The 24778-nt window shown below is 32.9% G+C and overlaps 1 protein-coding gene and 1 long non-coding RNA gene across 4 annotated transcripts; both read left to right on the plus strand.

Moving 5' to 3' along the window:
• Window positions 1–2287: 2287 nt before the first annotated feature.
• LOC112489176 (uncharacterized) lies at window positions 2288–3895 on the plus strand. Of its 3 annotated transcripts, none has more exons than XR_009634965.1 (5): window positions 2288–2430; window positions 2874–2990; window positions 3100–3144; window positions 3266–3328; window positions 3415–3895. It is a non-coding gene; the product is annotated as an uncharacterized LOC112489176 (long non-coding RNA). The 3 variants fall into 3 exon arrangements; XR_007238533.1 differs by having other exon boundaries at window positions 3283–3328; XR_007238534.1 differs by lacking the exon at window positions 3266–3328.
• A 3125-nt stretch (window positions 3896–7020) lies between these two features.
• On the plus strand, window positions 7021–7808 carry LOC125419571 (uncharacterized). The gene is made up of 2 exons (XM_060812935.1): window positions 7021–7402; window positions 7564–7808. Exons 1-2 carry the CDS (start codon window positions 7021–7023, stop codon window positions 7806–7808), a joined length of 627 nt encoding a protein of 208 aa, XP_060668918.1.
• Window positions 7809–24778: the final 16970 nt, after the last annotated feature.

Below are 24778 nucleotides of genomic sequence, written 5' to 3' on the forward strand. Positions count from 1 at the left end.
CGAGAATAATAAGGAATGCAAATCTACATGAATATATGATCACAGAGTAAGCCGTTGAGCAGCATCCCTTCAATGCCAAAACTAATTATGATAACAATTATAAAGGAGGAGTATAAAGAGGAGGAGGATTGGAAAGAAAAGGATATGGATATGTAGGAAAAGGATATGGATACTTTGGGAACTGAGGACATGGCTATGTAGGAAGAAAGGAAGTACATGGAGGATGATGAGGTCGTAGAGGACAAGGAGGTTAGGGACGCTAAAAATTATGGTTGATTGCTTACCTGCTTTCTTTCGCCTTCCTCCTATGTGAATTATCTTATGCCTCTTGCGGCCATAAAAATTGTGGCTTGCTTCTTGTTAATTTAATAACCTAGTTTATGAGTTTTCTCTTCAATATGGAATAATTTTTGGAATTCATTTAATGTTAGACACCAACGGTGTGAAATGGAGTGCCAAGATACAACAAAATGGTCTTTTCAATGTATCCTAAGGTTACAATGTTTTAATGTTTTGAGACTTTAAGTTGTAGTTAAGGCATGGCTGGTTTTTATTTGTTTTCACTTGGTTACTTATAAGTTAGAGAAATGCTCAACTCTCTCAGGCTCAACCTTGATAGTTTGAGAGTTATGGACTTGCTGATTCTATTGGCAATATTGTACTGAGTATGATTTTTTATTAAAATTCAATATGTATAAGTCATAAACATTTAGCATGTGAGTGCTTTGTTGCTTAGTTTAAACAAGTTAAAATTTTAATTTGGTCTAGTTTTGTATACTTCTTTCCTAATTCTTCCCCCTCTTCAAAGGTTTATTAATAATTCCTTCTACCTTAATATTTTTCTATCACTTGTTTCTAGTATTCAAATCATGATATAATACTATCTCTCATTATATTCTTTATTAGGTACTTTATGGAGTTTATGAGGATTTCTCACCTGTTGAGAATGAGAATTTCCTTACTTACGTAGATATTCTAGCAACTCAAATGAAGAATTCTCATCAGCTAATACAATTACTGCTTCAAGTGAAGCTAGTAGCTCGAAATTGCAATATGCGGTATGTTCCTTCTTGATTTTTGTCTGCACTTGTTTTCTATCATGTAAGATATTTCTATTCTTTAACAGAAACTTGACAGCCTTAAGGGTTCCTCAACTGCCAAGGATCAGAATCTACTTGAACCAAGCATAGAAGATTTCCCGTTAGTGGAATGAAGAACTCTCACCAGCTAGCAGCTAAACTACATATTCAACTCAGGCTGACGAGCTTATCTGTGGTTCAAAATTGTATGTTGTAGGATCCTGCTATTAATGTGCTTTGCCATAATTCGTCTACTTTTCTTTGTTACTAAAGTTCCCCAGAGTTCACTTTCTCCCCCTCTCTATCTCCTTTTCACATTAGCACTCAAACTAAGATATACACATAGAACTGCACAAGTTTGTTTGCATGGATGAGTGTCATTTGAAGGTGTTATTGAGAAATTACTTATCCATCTCCTAGAATTTTCTTCAGTTTTCTTGTGTAATATTTTTTGATTGCTTTCATTTATAAAGATGGAAACCCTAGATACTTATTGCTGAAATTGTTTGGAACTCTTACATTATTACCGTTGTCCTTGGAAAACCAACTTATCATGTGCTAATCTATTTATGGATTCTATGTGGCTTTTTGTTTTTTGTGAAGGTAGTTTGTGACATGAGTGTTTCCTATTTAGTGTTTCCTATTTAGTTTCCTTTATCTCTGGATGCTTCTTTCCTGACTTTTCCCCCTCTTGAAAGGTTTATTAATACTTTCTTCCACCTTAATTTTTTCTGTCACTTCTTTCTAGTATGCAAAACATGATATAATGTTATCATTCATTCTATTCTTTATCAGGTACTTGAAGGGATCTGTAAGGATTTCTTACCTGTTGAGGATGAGAACTATCCCCATCTGCTTAGATATTCCAGCAAGTCAAAAAAAAAGAACTCTCACCAACTAGTACAATTACTGCTTCAAGTGAAGCCAGCGGCTCGAAATTGCATGCGGTATGTTTCTTTTTAATTTTTACATGCCCCTGTTTTCTATCATAGAAAACATTATATAATGTTTTCTTTCTATTCTTTATCAGAAACATGATAGCCTCGAGGGTTTCTCAACTGGCAAGTATCAGAATCTATTTAAGAGCATAGAACATTTCCCAATTGGCGGAATAAATAACTCTCACCAACTAGCAGCACACCTACTTATTCAACTCAGGCCGGTGAGCTTATATGTGGTTCAAAATTGCATGGCATATGTTCCTGCTATTAATGTGCTTTCCCATAATTTTAAAGTTCCTTAGAGTTCACTTTCTCCCCCTTTCTCTATCTCTCTTTCACATTGGCACTTAAACCAACATATATACACCAAATAGGACAAGGTTGTTTGCCTGGATGAGTGCCATTTAAAGGTGTTATTGAGAACTTACTACCCTAGCTCCTAAAATTTTCTTTAATTTTCTTATATAATATTTTTTTGATTGCTTTCACTTATGAATACAAAAATCCTATATACTCATTTCTAAAATAGTTTAGAACTCTTAAAACCCCCCTGATCATGTACTAATTTTTTTAATGAATTTTTTATGGCTTTTGTTTTCTGTGAAGGCAATTTGTAACAAGAATTTTTTTTTTTTTTTTTTTTTTTTTAATATGGTTCCCTGCTTCTTTCCTGTTTAGTTCCCTTTCTCTCTCCCTCTTTCTCCTCCACCTGTTTCCTATTTGTGATATATTATATTGTATCCCACATTTTAAAATATTCCAGTAGCTTATGCATTTGTTTGAGCAACTGCTGTAGAAAATGTTTAATCGTTATGTTCCCGACTAAACTAATATTTCAACTTTCTCAATACAGATTCAGAATCTGTGGTGAGAGATCCTAGAAAAAGGAAAGCAAATGGGGGTTTCGGAAGAACATATTGTTGAAAGTGGCAAGGTGCCAATTGCTAGTGTATCAATGTTACAGAAGCAGGTAGTTTTGAATTCTTTGCTTCCTTTGTTGCTTCCTGCTTGCTAGTGCATCAAGATGTCATGCATAAATATGTTGTTTTCTGCTTGCTTGCTTTGTTGTGCTATAACAGATAGTAAGAAGATTGATGGCCCAGCGTAATGGTTTTGAACTTGAGGTGAGTCCTTTGTAATCACAAGTATTGCAATGTTTGATGAAAATATAGCAAGCACTAATTTGTTTATTTGGTGTGGACATAAAATTTCACCGTTATAAACTTTTGGAACATTTTTCTTAAGCACAAGTTTGCATGTAGTTAAAATCAGTTTACAAGCGTATTCTTCAGAAGTCTGCAGAATAAGGTAAGTTAAATAAGAATTTTACTTTGGGTTATCCGTGTATATAGACGTTTGGTGCTGACACTTAGTATAAATTTGGTTATATGCAGTGGGCAGAGAACAAGGAATTGAAAGCAAAGATAAAGGTATTAAACCGGTGTTTGGCTTCAGTGGCTGCCGTCTAAACGGTGTATGTGCAAGGAATATGCTTAAGGGTTCGTCTACAAAATCATTCATTTTCGAAAAATTCAAAAAAGAATGTAGTGTCCTAGGTGTCTAGTTTGGAAAATAACCTTTATGGATTATGCTAATTTGAGGTCTGAATCCCAAATGGCTACTTGACTAGAGAAAAAATATGTTCCTTTAGCTTCGCTGACGCAGACATCGTTGGTGCTATTTGTTTTTTCAAATAGGCTTTCTCGTATATTTGGTATATTGGGAGTAATCGTTGTTTGTTGGTTAGCGTAAACTAATATTATTCTCCCTCTGTCTTTATTTGTTTTATATGTAGCCTTAAATTCTGTTTTTTTTTTATTCTTTGTTTTAATCTTTTCTTCTTCTTTTTTTTTAATTTTAGAATTTCTGTATGGTTTATAAAACTAGCAAAACAGATGTGCATCTGTAAATTTTTTATGAATTTAGACTTGCATTGATACAGTGAGATATTGAGTGTTTTAATTTTGGTGTACTATCCAGTTTTTTTTTTTTTTTTTTTAATTTAATCATTTGGATTTCAAAAGAGTAAGCTCAACATTACTGCTGGAATGTAATTGTCGTTTAGTTTGTAGATGTATAGTTGGAAATATATTGTAATTACACTGCAAAATGATTTTGGCCGCCAAAGCAGATTTCAATTTTTACATGGCAAAATCGAAAGTAGGGTTTTCGCTTCTGTGTTCTTAAGTTCTATTCTTTTTTATATCAGATATCTCATAAAGGGTTGATTTTGTAATTTAAAATTTAAAAAATAATTAAAAATAAAAAAAGAGAAAACTTTTCTTCGAATGGGTGACGAGTGAACTCAGGAACTTCCGTTAACTTTTTTCTTTTTTTTTTTTTTTCGGGTGAAAAACTCCAGTATCTATTTTATTTAGCATCGCTTCTTACATTAATATTATCATTTAATAATTAATACTGCTCCAAATCATGACTGTCCTCATAACTTAAAGGATTCTTTTGGGCCATATGTTCCAAAATGTATGGCCCCTAACATAGGTGCCGCTTTCAACACCATCAAATTTTCTTTCCACACTGCAATTTTATGCACAATTACCAAAAACTTCGACTTTTTTTTTTTTTCCCTCTTTTAAATTTTATGCCCAGTGTCCTTACAGACCCTTTTTTACCAAAAATTTGGTTATCAAATTTGGGAAGGAAATTAATTATTTCCAAAATTTTCTTTTAAATTTGATAGCTGCATAGTTAATTCCCTTGGGAAAAAATAATTGATTTTCTTTCCGAACATTTAAATTCTATTTTCCAAATTACAAAATAGAATAAAACCCTTTTAAATTCTACTTTTCACTTGGATGTTTAGAGTGTAACCTTTTTGAACGTTTTGTGTTAAGTGTGATTGATTTGACTTTATTGGCATTTAATAGTGTAATTGGTTTGTCTTTTTGGTTTTGGATTTTGGGAAAAAAAGGAGAGTTTTGGAAAAATTGGGTTTAGTAACCGAAAAAAGAAAACACATTGAAAAATACTCTCTCCCACACGTGAACTTTGAAAAAAAAAATTCAGGAAAAATAGTTTTACTTGCATAGTAGAGTGGTAAAGCAAAGATGCACTGAAAGTTTGAAAAGAAAGCTTCGAAGGTACTGTGTCCAAGAGCTCAAGAATCCGTTGTATTCTAAAAAACGACCATCAGAAAACACCCGCACTAGTAAGACGGGAATAGTCTTAAAGACAATGTGGTAGTCTTAAAGACAATGTGGTACTATGCAAGTCTCGGACAAATCCATCACAAGCAGATCAAATCTAAGGATATACAGGTTCCAATTTTCTTTAATTTATTTTGATCAATTGTACATATTTTAGATCCACATGTATATACATATATATTCTCATATATTTTTCAACAATCTTAAGACTAACCCGTAAATATATGTTGATATATATGGATGTATGATTTGCAGTTTATTTTGATCTGTGAACGTGTTGTTGGAAAAGAAAAAAAAATATATATATATATATATATATTTATATTTTTGGTTTCAAACCGGATACAATTTTTTGGATGGGCTTTTAATTAAATTTTTGTTTAATCGATTGTTGTTGCCCATGTTTTTATGTATGGATCCACATATTTGTACTGGGATTAAAAGGATTTAGTAAAAGGTTTTGTACCAAGTATGAAAGGAATGAGTTATTAAATTCTTTGTTTTCCTTCCCATGGGGTTTAAAATTTTTGGGCAATTTTTTAGTATTCTTTTAAATCAAAGTTTTTTCCAATATTGAATTGCCCATTACTTTCTAAACTTTTTGATAATTTTCTGGTATTTTTCCATCACAGGAATCATAAAAATTGATGAAAAATTCAAACCGGATCAACTGACCTGCTTACCAGTAAAATGGGCCAAAATCGACCTGGCTAGAGGTTGGAGACGAGTCAGAAAATGGGTTAACGGGTCGAAGAAATGGATATGGGTTGGTTTTTGGGTTGTGGGCCTGAATTTTAAATTTTGATGAATCTAGTCCAATTCCAAAGTACAGTCCGTGGTTAGAACAGGTTACTATTCAGCCTAAGACCAAGCCCACACCAGACCCAAGCCCAAGAGAATTTAGCCCGATTGATAATGGCTCGCCACGTGTAACGATGAGAGAGCACCATGTGGCGTGACAAGGCGACGACTAATGGTACATAGCTGCAAGGCGACATGGCGCACTATGGCGAGGCCACATGTCGCACAGTCGCAAGGCTATGTGTCAACCAGTCATTATGCCACGTGTTGTGAGCTCAAGGAGGAAATGTGTCGACCTATTATAGTGACACATGTCGACCTTTAATGAATGCCACATGTCACATTATAGAGATGCCACGTGTCAACCTGGTATAGGTGACACGTGTCGGTTAGATTTTGCGCAACCTGTGCTACGACCTGGACAAGCTTTGTGTGACATCATCTGCCACTTCTGCAGAGATGGACACATTACATTGCCATGTCAGCAATGTGATGATGTGGTAAAGATGACACGCCAACACAATGTGCCACATGGCATGTGTTACAATGACACATGGCAATTGTTACAGCGGCACGTGGTAGTACCACATCAGCATGGTGCCATGTCAGCAATGTGATATGTGTCAAAGACATCAGCGATGATGTCATCATTGTGTAATTAATGATGTCACCCCTGGTAGATGTATACAGCAATTTTTGTGGGTGTATGCAATAATTTTGTGGTTTATACAAAAACCCTTAAAAATCACATTTTTTATGTTTTCCTTTTGGAAATTGGTTATAATTAGTTTGTTGAGATAGAAAATAACAACTAATTGATTTCTGATTTTTGTGATTTTATAGAAATGGCAAGTGGAGATGATGTGACTGTGCCTACTGCATAAATGCCCACTAAAATTCCTATGTTTTGAGTGCCTGCTCCTGCAAGTCATGTAGAGATACCAAAGATGTTCGATGGACCTAATTTTAAGATGTGGCAACAGAAAATTTTGTTTTAATTGACTACATTGGGCTTTGCGAGTTTTCCCACTAAAGATGCACAACCATGCAGGCCGATTCTTGGACTACATGATGGTGGATACAAAGCTACTAATGAGTCAAGTACATGAGTTGCAAGTGCTCATCCAAGAACTTCTTGTCGAAGGAATGTTCATTAATGAAGCCTTTCAAGTTGCCGTAATGACTAAGAAGCTACCTCTTAGTTTGAGAGATTTCAAAAACTATCTAAAGCACAAGAGAAAGGAGGCTCTTGTTGGAAAGCTTCAAATTGAATATGACAATAGAAAGTCTGACCAAAGATCCATGAAGATCGTGGTGAAGACCAATGTTGTGGAGCATGGCAGTAGCTTAAAGACTAAAAAGAAACCTGGAAACAGTTCCATTTGGGGCCTAAAGGATGCATATCCAAGAAGGCCAAGTTCCAAAGGAAATGTTTCAATTGTGACAAGATGGGTCACTGAGCGGCGGATTGTAGACTGTCGAAGAGAAAGAGAAACAAAGAGACACTGATGATGGAGCACATCACAAGAGAGGTTAATGAGATTGACCTAAGCACTTTCGTCTCTGAGGTGAACTTAGTGGGTTCTAATATAAGAGAGTGGTGGATAGATACAGGTGCAACCCACAACGTGTGTGCAAGTAAGAGTATGTTCACCTCCTTCGAACCAAAGGAAATTGGGGAGAAGTTGTTCATGGGTAACTCTACCACTTCAGAAATCCAAGGAGATGGCAAGATTGTTCTACAGATGACCTCTGGGAAGAATCTAACTCTGAATAATATATTGTATGTTCTAGATATTCGTAAGAATTTGGTGTCTAGATAGCTACTAGGCAAACATGGTTTTCGCTTAGTGTTTGAGTCAGACAAGGTTATCTTGTCCAAGTACGAGATGTTTGTGGGAAAGGGCTATGTAGTCAATAGTACATTCAAATTGAATGTAATGACTATAAAGCCAATGAATAATAATAATAAAGCTAGTACTTCTTCTGTTTACTTACTTGAGTTTTTCATTTTGTGGCATGGTAGACTAGGTTATGTTAAGTTTAATTCTCTACGGAGGTTAAATAACTTGAATCATATTCCCACATTTGATATTGATTCCAAACATAAGTGTGAAACTTACATAGAGGCAAAGTAACAAGGTTATTATATCAAACAATTAAAAGAAATAATGAACTTTTGGATTTAATACATAATGATATATGTGATTTAAAGTTGCACCAACTAGAAGTGGTAATAAGTATTTTATCACCTTTATAGATGATAGCACAAAACATTACTATGTGTACTTGCTTAAGAGCAATGATGAGGCTATAAAGAAATTTTTTCTTCATAAAACGGAAGTTTGAGAATCAACTTAACAGAAAAGTTAAAGTGATTAGAAGTGATTGTGGTGGGAGTATATAACTCCATTTGGAGAGTATTGTGCTCAACATGGCATAATACATGAAGTCACTCCACCATATTCATCACAATCAAATGGTATGGCTAAACCGAAAAACAGAACTGTAAAGGAAATGATGAATGCAATGCTGATAATTTCTGGAGTACCTCAGAACTTGTGAGGGGAAGTTGTTTTGTTGGTAAACGACCTTTTAAATAAGGTGCCCCGGAAGTATCAAGTAAAGACACCCCATGAGTTATGGAAAGGAAAACAACCTTCCTATAATTACTTACGAGTATGGGGGTGTCTAGCCAAAGTTGTAGTACCAACTCCAAAAAGAGTGAAGATAGGTCCTAAAACAATTGATTTCATTTTCATAGGATATGCACAAAATATTAGTGCATATTGGTTTCTCGTGTATAAGTCAAAAATTCCTAATATACATAAGAACATGATAATGGAATCGAGAAATGCATCATTTTTCGAACATATTTTTTTCCATATAAAGTGGAAGAAGAATTGAGTTCATCTAAACAAACTTATGATACTATCGATTAAGAAAATCATGATAATGATCAAGAACAAGAAACTGATGTTGAGACTAACGTTGAGCTTCGATGTAGCAAGAGAGTAAAAATGGAAAATGCTATGGTCTGGATTTTCTTACTGATATACTAGAAAGTGAACCTCAAAACTTCTAAGAGGTTATAAATTCTCCCGAAGAGAATTTATGGAAAAAAAAAAAAAGGGTAAAAAGTGAGATACATTCTATCTTGTAGAATCACACTTGAGAGTTAGTAGATCATCCTCTAGGTTGTAAACCTTTAGATTACAAATGGATTTTTAAAAGGAAGATGAAAGCAGATGGAACTATAGATAAATACAAAGCAAAACTTGTAATTAAATGATACAAGCAACAAGAAGGCCTTGATTATTTTGATACTTATTCTCTGGTGACGAGAATAAATTCCGTAAGGATGGTACTGGCGATTGCTGCATTATGAGATCTTAAGATACATCAAATGGATGTAAAAACAGCCTTTCTTAATGGAGATTTTGATGAAGAGATCTACATGAAGCAACTCGAGGATTTCTGTACTCCAATAGAAGACAAGAAAGTCTGTAGATTGGTAAAGTTCTTGTTTGGACTGAAACAAGCTCCGAAACAATGGCATCAAAAATTTGATAGTGTCATGCTAAGTGATAGATTTAAAATAAATGAGTGTCACAAATGTATCTATATAAAAGATATAGAGAATGAATATGCCATTCTTTGTTTGTATTTAGATGACATACTTATCAAAGGTAGTAACAACAATATGCTCCGAACTATAAAAGCCATTTTAAAATCTAGATTTGACATGAAGATATGGGGCTTACTGATGTGATTTTAGGAATGGAAATCACGAGGATTTCAAATGGAATCATTCTTAGTCAAACACAGTTTGTAGATAAAATACCAGCTAATTTTAGTAAAGATGATACTAGTATAGCCAGAACACCCATAGATGTGAGTTTAAACTTATCCAAGAATAAAGGAGAAAGTGTATCTCAAGTGGAATACGCAAGGGTGATTGGAAGTCTGATGTACTTAATGAATTGTACAAGATCAAACTTAGCCTACGCTATAAGTAGACTAAGTAGATACACGAGTAATCCAAATGATGATCATTGGAAAGGAATCGTTAGAATATTAAGATACTTACGATATACTCGTGAATACGGACTGCACTATACAAGATATCCTACTCTATTAAAATGATACAGTGATGCGAAGTGGATATCAGATATTAAGGATTCAAAATCCATTAGTGGCTACATATTTACATTAGCGGGTGCAACCGTGACATGAAGTCCTCAAAATAAATAGTAATAGCTTGATCCACAATAGAATATGAGTTCATCATATTAGATAAATATGGTTCCAAGATATTGCATCTACCAATAGTCAGTAAAGAAGATATAGTCTCACAATGGAAGGTTCAAAGAGTAACATCTACCTACGCAAGTTCCAATTGTAGAGTTTTACCATGAGAGTCCTACAATATCTAGTAGTCAAATCATTAATGTGGGGGATTGTAACATTTTTGAACATTTTGTATTAAGTGTGATTGATTTGACTTTATTGGCATTTAATGAGTTTAATTGGTTTTTCTTTTCGGTTTTAGATTTTTGGAAAAAAGGAGAGTTTTGGAAAAATTGGGTTGAGTAACCAAAAAAAGAAAACACAGTGAAAAATACTCTCTCCCACACGTGAGTTTGGAAAAAAAAATTCAAGAAAAATAGTTTTACTTGTATAATAGAGTGGTAAAGCAAAGGTGCACTAGTGGGATGGAAATAATCTTAAGGACACTGTAGTACTACACAGACATAGGACAAATTCATCACAAGCGAATCAAATCTAAGGACATACAAGTTCCAATTTTCTTTAATTTATTTTTATCAATTGTACATATTTGAGATTCACATGTATATACATATATATTCTCATATATTTTTCAACATAGAGATCAAAGATCGATCTAAGGATGTGATCATGAGTTGTTGAAAGAATCTGAGCGGTGTGAAAGTTGAATCGGTGCTTTATAGCATTCGGCGATCAACGAATAGCTACAGTGATGGCTTCATCAGTTACTAGGGAGAGATGCCATGTGCGTTTGTGAGCTTGAAGGAGGAGATTTGAGGCAAATCCCATGAGAAATAGATGATAGATTAGAATATTGCAAAGCCAAATTGCGAATTAAATATTTCAAATATATATATATATAGACAAAAGGGTTTTAAAGTGATTTTACAAAGGATTGTAGTGTGAGTGGAAAATTGGAACGTGCAAAAAGAATTACCCCTCTAAAAGTTTCCAAAAGAGTTTACTAATCTAAATTACAGATTGATCATTCTGCGTGGTCGAGTAGTTGTATTTTTGGGTCAACAATTGAGTTTGAATTCTCTCGTTAACAATGTAAAATCTAATCATAATAATAAGAAGAAGACAGATTCATTAGATGGCTTATTTGTATATTTATTTATTTTTTCCAATTATAGGGTATAAATAGGAATTGTTCTTGGCAATGATGCCACCCCAAATGCTATATGTTCCTTTTAATCTTTTTTATTAGTTTTAAATTAATTATTAATTTATTATTTTCATCACATCATATAAATAACTTTTAATGTCAACGGAATCACATATGATGTTATATGTGATGTTATTCCACTCACAATTAAAGCACGTAAAAAAAAATTATTAATTATCATAACATTGCATATGATTATATGTATTAGTGAACTCGGATGATTATAGGTGGTTGAGTTTATAGATACTTCTAGTAAATTATCCCTACAATAGTTTTAAAAAGAAAAATAGAAAAAGTATATATAAAAGGTTAAAAAAAACAAATTTAAAGAAAAAAAGGAAAAAGAAATAAAGGTTAGATTGCTGTATGCATAAGCTATCACACTATTTGATATTTTCCTTTCAATTTACAAAAGACCCATCAATTCTTAAAACCCATGTTTAGAAAATCAAAAGGCAACCATCAAAGCATATTTAATCCATTTTAATACACTTTATGGTAAATCATTCAAATATATTAATAAAAATCATTAAAATCCCCCACATAAATGATTTGAATATTTAGAATAATATAAGACTTTGGTGGTTAAACTTTACAGTTGGAATCTATATAGGATAGTAGATATTACTCTCTAAACCTTCGCTTGTGAAACTATATCTTCTTTACTAAATAATGGTAGATACGATATCTTTGAACCATTTTGTCATTTGTGTAAATGACAATATAGTTCACAAAGATTCCTTCCTAGTATACTTCAGTTCTCATTGTTGTGTTCATTTTGGCCTTGAACACCTTCCTGGTTCTGTGAGAGTTTCTAAAGAATTGCACCCTTAGCAATTCTCCTTTGAAGTGGCCACTCTTCTCTTTCACTTAGGTAATTCCTATTTCCATTGTAATCAGCATGACTATCTATAGATTACTAAACACATACATATAGGAATTATTAAAAGTATACTTTATGTTTCACCTCCATCTATCACTGTCTCATCATAGGAATGGGCAGAGGACTAAACCTCATAGTGATCCATACCAGTCTTTACAATTGTATTTTCCCATTGAACCTAGATCTTGGGATATCTAGTCAATTAGGTTGGGTTTCCATTGTATCGACTTACGCACGGCTTCAATCCTATTTCCCTCGATGATTTCTCAACTAAATCAATATTTAACCATTTGGTTAGCAGATCTGCAATATTATCTTTCAACTTTATATAGTCTATTGAGATAACTTTAGTTGAAATTAACTGTCTAATTGAATTGTGTCTCCGACATATATGCCTAGACTTTCCATTATATATGATATTTTGTGCCCTACCAATCGTAGATTGACTATCACAATGTATACTTATTGGCGGTACAGATTTTGGCCACCTTGGAATGTCCTCCAAAAATTGGTGTAGGCATTCTGCTTTTTAACCACATTTATCTAATGCGCTAAACTCATATTCCATTGTGGATTGAGCTATCACAGTTTATTTGAAGGACTTTCATGTCATGGCTACACCCTCTAATGTAAATACGTAGCCACTAATGGATTTTGAATCCTTGATATCTGATATCCAGTTAGCATCATTGTATCCTTCTAATACAATAGGATATCTTGTATAGTACAGTCTGTATGCATGAGTATATCGTAAGTACCTTAGTACTTTAATGATTCCTTTCCAGTGATCATCATTTGGATTATTCATGTATCTACTCAGTCTACTTATAGCGTAGGCTGTGTCTGGTCTTGTACAATTCATCAAGTATATCAGACTTCTTATCACCTTTGCGTATTCTACTTGAGATACACTCTCTCTATTATTCTTGGATAAGTGTAAAACTCACATCTATGGGTGTTCTTACTATACCAGTATCATCTTTACTAAAATTAACTAATATTTTATCCACATAATGCATTTGACTAAGAATGATCCCATTCGAAATCCTCATGATTTTCATTCCTAAAATCACATCAACAAACCCCATATCTTTCATGTCAAATCTAGATTTTAATATGGCATTCGTAGTTCGGACCATACTGTCGTCACTACCCACAATGAGTATGTCATCTACATACAAATAAAGAATGGCATATCCATTCCCTATATCTTTTACATTGATATATTTGTCACACTCATTTATTTTAAATCCATCACTTAGTATTGCACTATCAAATTTTTAATGCCATTGCTCGGAGCTTGTTTCAGTCCATATCAGAACTTTACCAATCTACAGACTTTCTTTTCTTATCTTGGAGCAAAGAAACCCTTGGGTTGCTCCATATAGATCTCTTCATCAAGATCTCCATCGAGAAAGACTATTTTCACATCCATTCCATGTACTTTAAGGCCTCGCAAAGTAGCAATTGCCAGTACCATCCTTATGGAATTTATTCTCGTCACTGAAGAATATGTATCAAAATAATCAAGGCATTCTTATTGCTTGTATCCCTGAATTACAATCTTTTTCTTGTATTTATCTATTGTTCCATCTACTTTCATCTTCTTTTTAAAAATCCATTTGTAAACCTTACAACCTGGAGGAAGATCTACTAACTTCCATGTGTGATTCTGCAAGATGGAATCAATCTCACTTTTTACGGCATCTTTCCATAAATTCCTTCAGGAGAATTTAAAGCTTGTTGGAAGTTTTGAGGTTCACTTTCTAGCATATAAGTAAGAAAATTAAGACCGTAGGATTTTTAGGTTCTTACTCTCTTGCTACATCTAATCTCAACTTCAATCTCAACTTCAGTCTCCTAATCTTGATCACTATTATGACTATCTTCACTGATAGCATCATAAGTTCATTTAGATGAACTCGATCCTTCTTCACACTTATATAGAAAAATATGTTCAAAAAATGATGCATTTTTCGATTCCATTTTCATATTCTTGTATATATAAAAAATTTCTAACATATACATGAGAAATCGATATGCACTACTATTTTGTGTATATCATATGAAGATGTAATCAACTGTTTTGAGACCTATCTTCACTCTCTTTGGAATAGGTACCACAACTTTGGCTAGACACCCCCACACTTGTAAATATTTATAGGAATGTTGTCTTCCTTTCTATAGCTCATAGGGTGTCTTCGCCTGATCCTTTCGGGGCACCTTATTTAAAAGGTTGTTCACAAACAAAATAGATTCCCCCCATAAGTTTTGAGGTAATCCAGAACTTATCATCATTACATTCATCATTTCTTTTAAAGCTTTATTATTTTCGTTTAGCCACACCATTAGATTGTGGAGAATATGGTGGTGTAACTTTATGTATAATGCCATGTTTTGCACAATACTCTGCAAACGGAATTACATACATTCCACCACGATCACTTCTTATAACTTTAACTTTTCTATTGAGTTGATTCTTAACTTCAGTTTTATAAGGAATAAATATCTTTAGTGCATCATCCTTACTCTTAAGCAAGTATACATAGTAATATTTTATGCTATCATTAATAAAGGTGATAAAATATTTATTACCACCTGTGGTCGGTGTGAACTTCAAATCACATACATCACTATGTATTAAATCCAAAGGTTCATTATATCTTTCAATCGTTTCATAAGATAACCTCATTGTTTTTGTCTTTCCACAAGTTTCACACTTATGTTTGGAATCAATCTCAAACATGGGAATATGATTCAAATTAGTTAACTTCCATAGGGAATTAAAATTAATATGGCCAAGTCTACCATGCCATAAAATGGAAGAATCAAGCAAGTAAACAGAAGAAGTACTAGTTTTATTAATATTATTTGGCTTTATAGTCATTATGTTCAGTTTAAATAAACCATTGACTACATAACCTTTTCCTATAAACATCCTATGCTTGGACAAAATAACATTGTCCAACTCAAACACTAAGCGAAAACCATCCTTGTTTAGCAGAAATCTAGACATTAAATTCTTATGAATGTCTGGAACATACAACACATTATTCAGAGTCAGATCTTTCCTAAAGGTCATCTTCAAAACTATTTTGTCCTTCCTTTGGATTTCGGATGTGGCAAAATTTCCCATAAACAACTTCTCCCCATTTTTAGTTGGTTTGAAAGAGGTGAACAAATTCTTGTCAGGACAAACATGGTAGGTCACTCCAATATCTAGCCATAATTCTCTTGGATTAGATCCTGCTAAGTTCACCTCAGAGACAACAATGCTAAGGTCAATCCCATCGACCTCTCTTGTGATGTGCTCCATCATCTGTGCCTCTTTATTCTCCTTTCTTTTCGGCAATCTACATTCCGCCGCTCTGTAACCCATCTTGTTATAGTTAAAGCATTTGCCTTGAAACTTATCCTTCTTGGAGATGCCTCCTTTAGGCCCCAACCTAGAGGTTTTCTAAGTTTCTTCTTATTCTTGGAGCTGCTTCCATGCTCTACGACATTAACCTTCACCACAGCCTTCACGGATCTTTTGTCAGATCTCCTATTGTCATCTTCGATACGAAGCTTGCTAACAAAAGCCTCAATACCCATTTTCTTTCTCTTGTGCTTGAGATAATTCTTGAAGTCTCCCCAACTAGAAGGTAGCCTCTCAATCATTGCAGGTACTTGAAAGGCCTCATTAATCAACATCCTTTCAGCAATAAGTTCATGAATGAGCACTTGCAACTCATATACTTGACTTATTAATGGCTTTGAATCCACCATCACATAGTTCAAGAATCAACCTACAATAAACTTTCCGGAACATGCATTTTCAGTTTTATATTTGCGATCCAAAGTTTCCCACAACTCTTTTGCTAACTTTATGCCACAGTACACTCCATACAAAGTATCAAATAGGCTATTCAGGATATAATTCTGACATAAGTAATTAGAATGCTTCTACGCATCCACCGCCGTAAGTGTTTCTTTGTTACTCTCTTCATTACTAGGTGGTGCATCTTTAGTTAAGAACCTCGCAAGGCCTAGTATAGTCAAGTAGAACAATATCTTCTGTTGCCACCTCTTAAAGTTTACTCCATTGAACTTTTCAGGTCTCTATGCATGATTTGCAAAAGGAGACACTTGAATCATAGAAGTCTGAGTGAGCATGGTCACCCTATCTCCACTTGATGTTTCTGTAAAATCACAAAAACCAGAAATCAATTAGTTATTATTTTCTATTTCAACAAACTAGTTACAACCAATTTCCAATTGGAAAACACAACCAAAAAAAAAAAAAAGTGATTTTTTTAGAGTTTTTGTATAAACCACAAAATTTTTTTATATACTTATAAAATTACTGTATACACCCACAAAATTACTTTATACTCCCACCAGGGTTGACATCATCAATTATATAATGATGACATCATTACTAACGTGGTACCATGCTAACGTGGTAGTGACACGTGGCATCTACCATGTGGCACTGTTGCTGATGTGGCCGTGGCCACGTGGCACTTCATGCTGATGTGGTAGCAAACATGTCGGCTGACGTCACATATACTAGGCACCGTGGCCCCACCTGGGGCACAACACATGGTGCTCTCCCTATCTGAGACGTATCGCCCTCAAAGTTCAACACGTGTCACCTGTATCAGGCTGACACATCGCGTCTCCTTAGTATGCCACGTGGTGCAAGTAGAGTCCGACACACCTATCACAGATTGACATGTATACCCCTTCATAGCATGACATATGGCATGACAACTGGTTGACACGTGGCCTTGCAACTGTGTGACATATGGCCTTGCCACCCTATGCCACATCACCTTGCCATTGTGGGCCACTTGTCATCGCCTTGTCGCATCGTGTGGCACCCCTCATTTCGCGACACATGGGCCTAGGTCTTAGGCTGAATAGTAGCCAGTTCTAACCATAAGTTGGGCTTCGGAACTGGGCCAAGTCCAACAGAATCTCAAATTTAGGCCCACTAACCCAGAATTCAACCCTTACCCGTTTTCCTAACCCGTCTTCAATCTTTAGTCGGGTTTTCTCTATCCAAATCTTCACAAGATTGCAATACCAATCAAGCTAGGTTTCAACCATGGTTTGCTATTATTTGTGTATAGATGACTTCTTGAAGATGATTTTTGAAATGGATTTTGATCCTTGTAATGAAATATCTACAAGCATGTCTCCCACCCAAAGGAAGATGGTTTTGTTTGTTAAAAAGTTGTAGGCTTAGTCAAGATTCATCAAACTTCTATTTGGTATTAACTAATCCCCTTTTTTAATATTTCACGCCCAAAAGAAATCAAAACAACATGATCAGTAACAAAGCCACAAAAAAAAAAAAAAAAAAAAAAAAGGAGGAGAATGAGAGAGAGAGAGAGAGAGAGAGAGACGGAATAATGGTGGGTAGAGATGAGTGGTTCTAATAATGGTGTCGAGCACTTCAGTTGTTTTGGGTTTAAAAATTTATGCTTTAGTGTTAATGGGGTATTGAATATGCCTTCAATTTAAGAATTTAACGTTTTAGTGGTTTTTCTTTTAACAAAATTTGATGTTTTGGTGTTGTTTGGGTATTGGGTATTGGGTATGTCTTCAACTTGAGAATTTAATGTGGTTTTTTTTTTTTTTTTAATATATATAAGGATTTTTGTTTTTTGTTGAATACTTTTTTCTAAATACACAGTTTTTTTAAAAATATATATTTTTTATTTTACTTTTTTGTTTTTTGTTGAATATTTTTTTCTAGATATACATTTTTAAAGTTCATTACTTTTGATTTTTTTTTTTTACTTTATATAATTCTTTTATTGCAAAATAATTAACAAAATATTATTTAATTTTTTTCACCAAAAAAAATATTGTTTAAATTTTTCTTCTCTTTATTTTTTAATATATTATCTATTAACCTTTATCAATACTTTTAAAATATTATAAAAGAGATTATAAGAGAAGAAGACAGAGAGAATATATATGTTAATGGGTGAGCAACATGAATAGACATGTTTTGCTCTTGAAATTGTGCATCATGTGAGGTTCACAGTGCATTTCTATAAAAATGAAGCTGAGAATTATAAAGCGCAATATAGTTTAAGGACGATAATAATCCAATTGCATTTGATATTGCAGATACTGTTAGGGAGTAATGGAATTGTTCTAGTTCATTGGTTTATTTTATAGCTCGATGCCTTTAACTGTCCATTCATTACTTCGGTCATCAAACCAATCTTAAACCCTAACTATGATCCAAGATCCAATTGGTAAGTCCTTGTACATTTTTATGTAATCATATAAACAACGAAAGTTTCTCATTTAATTTTTTTTTTTTTCACTGCATATTTGGATTATGTTTGCAATTTCATTTGGCATATATTGGCATTTCCCAACTTGCTTAAGGTCTTTTTATCCCCAAATAAAGAGGGGAAAAAAAATCCCAACCCTACTCACATTGTACTTACAGTCGCAAAACGATTAGAATCTTATTTTGGAATGTATGTATCCACATAGTTTTATCGTTTATAGTGTGTTTTTGTCAATGTAACAAAATACTTTAACCAGCTAAGTTTCTAAGGAGTAGCTTATGAGGAAAATTTTATAATATTTGTCGTGGAGGCAAAATTCATACATACATATTTTCATATATATATCTATATATAGAACTGCTACAGAGAAAGCCGGTTCGTATGTTTTAGAATGCGCCCCTCATGACGTTACAATTTAATGTCAAGTTAATCAAAATGCTCGTTTAACAAATAACCCCCTATTTTAAAATTAAAAAATAAAAAAAAATAAAAAAAAATAAAAAAAAAAATAAAAAACTCTTTTCTCTCTTCCTTATACTCTCTGACCAAGCCCTCCTCTTAAAATCCCTAAAATTTCAATCATCAACTGCAAAAAGCTCATCAGCTCTTAACAAAAATAAATCCTAACTAGTCATGATTTTGTTTCGTAATCCTTCTCTGTCACTAGACACTCGCTACCACTTTTCCATTGGACCTATCTTTGACTTTTCCTTCATAATTTAGAAACAAGGAATGTCCCTTGTTCCCTTTGGTCATTGATATTTTTGCCTTTATTTTTTCATGTTATTTTCAAAATCATGACAATCTTTCTTTTCTTTTTTTATGATAGTAGAAAATTATGATATTGGAAGTTATTTTTTTCACTGTTGAAATATTTAACCATTCTTGCATATCTATCCAGCATTAAAATAGAGAAGGCATAGATGAAATAAAATAAAAATAAAATAAAAATAAAAAATCAACTCTCAAAACTGGGTTTCTTTTGGAATTGTTAAAGAGTTTGAAATACCAGATAAAATGAAAAAAAAAAAAAAATACTGGTAATGTCAATTTCAGAATCGAACTCTACCGGTAGACACTCCCACCACTTTTCCACTGGACCTATCTTTGAGCTTTGCGCCACAAATTAAACACAAGGTATGTGCTAAGCAAAATTGCTTGGAAGGAAATCTCCTCATTTTTGCCTCAAATTGCTATCCTAGCATGAGTTTTAACTGGTATTTAGATCTTACTTCTGCCATCTCTTTACTGATCTGGTTATATCGCTTATTTCATTTGGTCATTGGTTTGTTTGCCTCTGCTTTTTTCTGGTTATTCTAAAAATAGGAATCAATCTCTGCCGCTAGACACTCCCATCATTTTTCCATTGGACCTGTCTTTGAGCTTTGCGCCATAGATTAGACACAAGCTATGTGCCTAGCAAAATTGCTTGGAAGAAAATATCCTAATTTTTGCCTCATATTGTTATCTCGGCATGAGTTTTGGCTAGTAGTTAGATCTTAATTATGTCATCTCTTTACTGATCTGGTTGTGTTCTTTCTTTCATATGGTCATTGGTTTGTTTGCCTCTACTCTTTTCTGGTTATTTCCAAAAATTATGATAGTGTTTTTTTATTTTATTTTATATTTTTGGCCTAGGATAGTGAAAAATTATGACATTGAAAGTTATTTTTTTAATTTGTTATTTTTTTGCCCTAGCAGTCAGCAATTACAATCCACCTTGTAGTTGAATCCTTGTTGAAGTATCTAGTTAGGGAGATAAGTATGGCATACAAGATTTTTATAGCAAGGCCTTAATATGCTGTTGTAGTGTCCTAGATTTGAGATAGTGAGTAGCAGATTTTAAGATGTGTGAAGTGCCAAATTGAACTGCCCCAAAGATGTTTTTTACTTTCTTGACCCCTAAAATTAAAGCCAGCAAATGGTCATATACATAAGCAAGCTTCATTAGTGTGTATCATCCTTGGGTGTCACTTTGCTAAAAAAAAATAAAAATAGCATTCCAAAGGGAAATCACTTATCACATACCAAAACTTGTTAATTTTGCCTTACCAGTAGAAGACAAATACTAGAGAATTTGTGGTCTCTTTTGGTTCGATAATTCAATTCCAATAATTGTTTCTTTTTCTTTTTTTTTTCCTTTTTTTAAAGAAAAACTTTTGTAAAAGGTGCCAACTATAAATTATTTCTTTTCTTAAATATATATAGTCGGAAGGTTCAACCGATAAACGTTTGTTTCAATTTGAATGCTTTAGACTGGTTGAATATATACCAACTATGACTAGTTTTTTAAATGTATCTAGGTTTGAAAGTCAATCACTTTGAAGTTTTTTTTTTTTTTTTTTTTTTTTTTTTGTTCCTTTGGCTGACACTCTGGTTTGTGATTGGCATTTGTAAAGCCTCAATATCACATCCAGTATAAATAAAAGTGTTTGGCAATAAAGTGTCCTTGTGGAGGTTATATGAAACTACAAATATCTCATTCAGGAAAAAAAAAAATCAAATGGAAAATTTTGAAAATGCTATAATAATAAGATAAATATACAAAATTATATATTATATTATGTTACGAAATTAATGAATCAATTATTTATTCACTATATGAATATTATGCAGGATGATAAATATTGTGGAAAATTTGTATGAGATGATGAAATAAATCGTATATTGGAAACATGAACAAAACAAAAACGAAAATGTTGATTAATGAAATGGCTAGTCTAAATAATAATACAAGGGAGTTAAATTCCAATGGCAAAGGTCTACTAAAACTTTTGACAAAAAAGTAGCAACATCAGAGGAAAAGCAACGATAACTGGGAATTACTAAGTGGCATTGTTATAGCTACATTATTAAATTGCTATTTTTATAAGAATATGTAGATTTATCAGAAATGATATTTAATTATTTGCACTTGAAAGTATGTTTGACAATTATTAGAAGAATTTGAAGCAGTCTTTTTTTTTTTTTCTTTCTTATTAGACAAATGATGTCATTTTATGTTAATTGTATGGCAACTAAGAAGATCTTACTTAACCAAATGGTTATATCAATTAACCAATAAAAATTTTAATCAAATACCTTTGATGCAACAACACATGATATAGAAGACAATCTTGAGTATTAATAGGCAATGTAGATGCTAAGCTGATGTAGAAATATTGAATAAAAATCTTGAGTATTAATATCATTTTTCTTAAGTATAAAAATCTTGAATAAAAATTGTAAGTAATTTTTCTTTTTTCTTTTTTTTTTTTTTCCTGAAAATGCAATGTAAATGAATAAAAATGAATATGAACAGTGAAAGTTCAATGTTAGTGACGCTAGACAATTTGGATAGATCAAAATGACATTCTATTAAATTTCAATGCAAAAGTAGATCATTTATGTCATTTTGTATAATAAATTAGTGTAGTTTTTGGCTCATTCGTTTCCCACAGAGCTTGTCTAATTGCATATAAAAAAGATTTACAAAAAAACTTTAGCATTTAACAGGCATATTCAAAAAACCAAATAGATGGAAAAAAAAAAAAAAAGAAAAAAAATCAACATTTCCATTTGCGATGTTAATCATCATATTCATGATCACACAACCTTCAACATGCCATCATCTCCATAGAATTATGAGTAAAGAAGCCAGCAAAATTACAAACAGAGGTAAATTTTACTCTTGGTTTTTAGCGCATTTACGATATGGCAATTATAATCTTTTAGCACCGTGTAAATTTGATCCTACAAAGAAATAACATTACAAGATTCAAATTTATGAAAAATTAATTAAACGTTTATGTGCAATCATATTTCCTAAGAATAACAAATATATTACAAAGCTTCAAAAATGAATGAAAGTATTTAATAATATTAATACTAATAAACATGATCTTTTTTGCTTAGTATATATTTCAAATAGAGAATCTCATATAAAGTTAAATGAAAATTAATAATTGATTAAATTTACTTTTCTTGCAACCGAGGACAATTTCTTTTATCGTGTTGTTGCCCATAAAGTCGACATCCTTGAAAAAGTCATGATTTTGAAATTGACATCTCTTTTGGAGTTTTAAATATTTTTCCACATTCTTTTGATCGCACATGTGATGGATTATTAATATTTCGAAGTCCTTTTGTACTTCTTTTGCTATTTGTTTCTGACACTATAATTCCATCACCATTCATTTCTTTAATTTTACCATGTAGCAATTCAATCTCATTCATAAAGAATTTGCTACCCTCAATTGTGAGAGATGTATCATCAATTAAAATAGAACAAGATCAAGATAAACTTGCATGCTTAGTCGCCAATGATATATTGTGTTGGTCATTCACTTCTTGACCATTCTTATCCCACACTTCACCAATCTTGGCACTTTTTTTCCATCTCCTGAGAATGTATTTTCTTGGTAAAACATGACATGTTTGACTCGAAAGTAGGCTAACATATACTATATGGAATTCCATTAAAGTTGAATAGTTTACAACTGCATGACACAAAATCTAAAAGCTTATTATATTTAAGTTGTCTACTTTTTTATGAACAACTTCCACCAACCTTTTGCAAAGTATAAACCATATACTCATTATCCTCAAGTGTGCTACTTAAGTAATAAGCAGAACTTTCAATTTCAAATAATTCATCTTGAAAAATTATAAAATTTATCTTTGTGTATATTTTTCACAATTTGTATCTTCATTTGACACATAGTTTTAACTTTGGTTGCTCATTCATATCAGTATGATCTGCAACTAATTTATTATGTCTTTGGTGATTAATAGCTCTATTAAAGCGTAAAATAAAGTTGATCAATGAATTTTTATTTGAGATATACCTTTTGAAAAATACATTTGAACTTTCTACTCTTTGAAGGCTCAACATTCCTGCATTGAAGATATGATTAGAATAAAGCAAGAACCCAATTGTTGCTGATTTCATATATTCAACACAACCATGGATTATCTTCCATATTAATACTTTTCAACAAGTCTGCCGAACATTACCATAGTGATTACCACTAGAAGCAAATTAATCCTATGCCTCATAATGGGATTACTACAGCCTTTTAAGTTACACAACATACATCTTCCAAAAAGTGCCTAGGTCCATGCGTACACAAAAGGCACATCTAATAGACTAATTATCATTGAGGAAAGTTTACACTTTGATGCTTAGTTTATAAGTTTGACCTTTTTCAAATTCATGTAATACTAGGATAAAGGGTAAAGGATTACACAAGAACCAAAGTAACTTTTGACTTGATGTTGACATGGCTCACATGATTGGCCACTAGGTACTATAAATACCCCCTTTCATTTGGAGCCAAGGAGAGCCAACTCTCATTTCTATTCTTCTTGGAAACTTTCTCTCTGGAGGAAACCCGTTATTTCTCGTCTCCGAAGAATTCATTTTTGAGTGGTCATTTGGTGAATGAAGTGGTAGCTTTTCCCTCCATTGTTTCTTTGATTCTCTCCTTGATCCCTCTTTGGTTTCCTTATTTTCTTTTGCTCTCAACTCTACTGAGATCCAACTTATCGTAAAGACTATTATCTCTGCCTTCTCACTGCCCTAGGAAGCAGATGATTCTCTCTGTCTCCCCTCACCTACTCCACGTGGTTTGACCACTTTGTCCAGCTCCAGCTGACAATGTACCACCTCTGAAACGCTTAAAATTCCTGGTCTTATTATAATGAATTACTGTAATGTTTGGCTTTAGTTTTAACTTCGAATTTTAATTTTATCCCCTACCCTGTTGTCTGGAAGCTCTCTTTGCAAACACCAAAACTGACTGCTAATTAAAAAAGTTCATTTCGACAAGTATCATTGAGATACTAAAATCGAACTCTTTTAGTTCATAGTCGTAGCCTGTAATTGTTATAATACATACATATATATATATATATATATATATATATATATATATATGTATATATGTATATATATTTTTCTTTTTCTAAGTCATTAAGCCAACTTCTATGGAGAAGTTGTTCTGTTGATTTGGTCTACCTCTAAATTTATTTTTTGTTCTGTTGTGAGAGATTTTAAGAGCGTTTAAAAATATAATATTTATGTAGGAAAAACTAGAAAAAATCAATATTTCACTTATATGCGTCTAGTATACATGCTCTGCCTGCCTTATCTTGAATTCCATGCCCCGTGAT

This window comes from Ziziphus jujuba, chromosome 11 (genome assembly GCF_031755915.1).
Source record: "Ziziphus jujuba cultivar Dongzao chromosome 11, ASM3175591v1".
In the NCBI taxonomy this organism is placed as follows: Eukaryota; Viridiplantae; Streptophyta; class Magnoliopsida; order Rosales; family Rhamnaceae; genus Ziziphus; species Ziziphus jujuba.

Coding starts and splice junctions, on each gene's coding strand:
- LOC125419571 (XM_060812935.1), top strand. CDS start 7,021: ATGCACAACCATGCAGGCCGATTCTTGGACTACATGATGGTGGATACA. Junction 7,403..7,563: donor TGCATATCCAAGAAGGCCAA/GTTCCAAAGGAA, acceptor AGGTGAACTTAG/TGGGTTCTAATATAAGAGAG.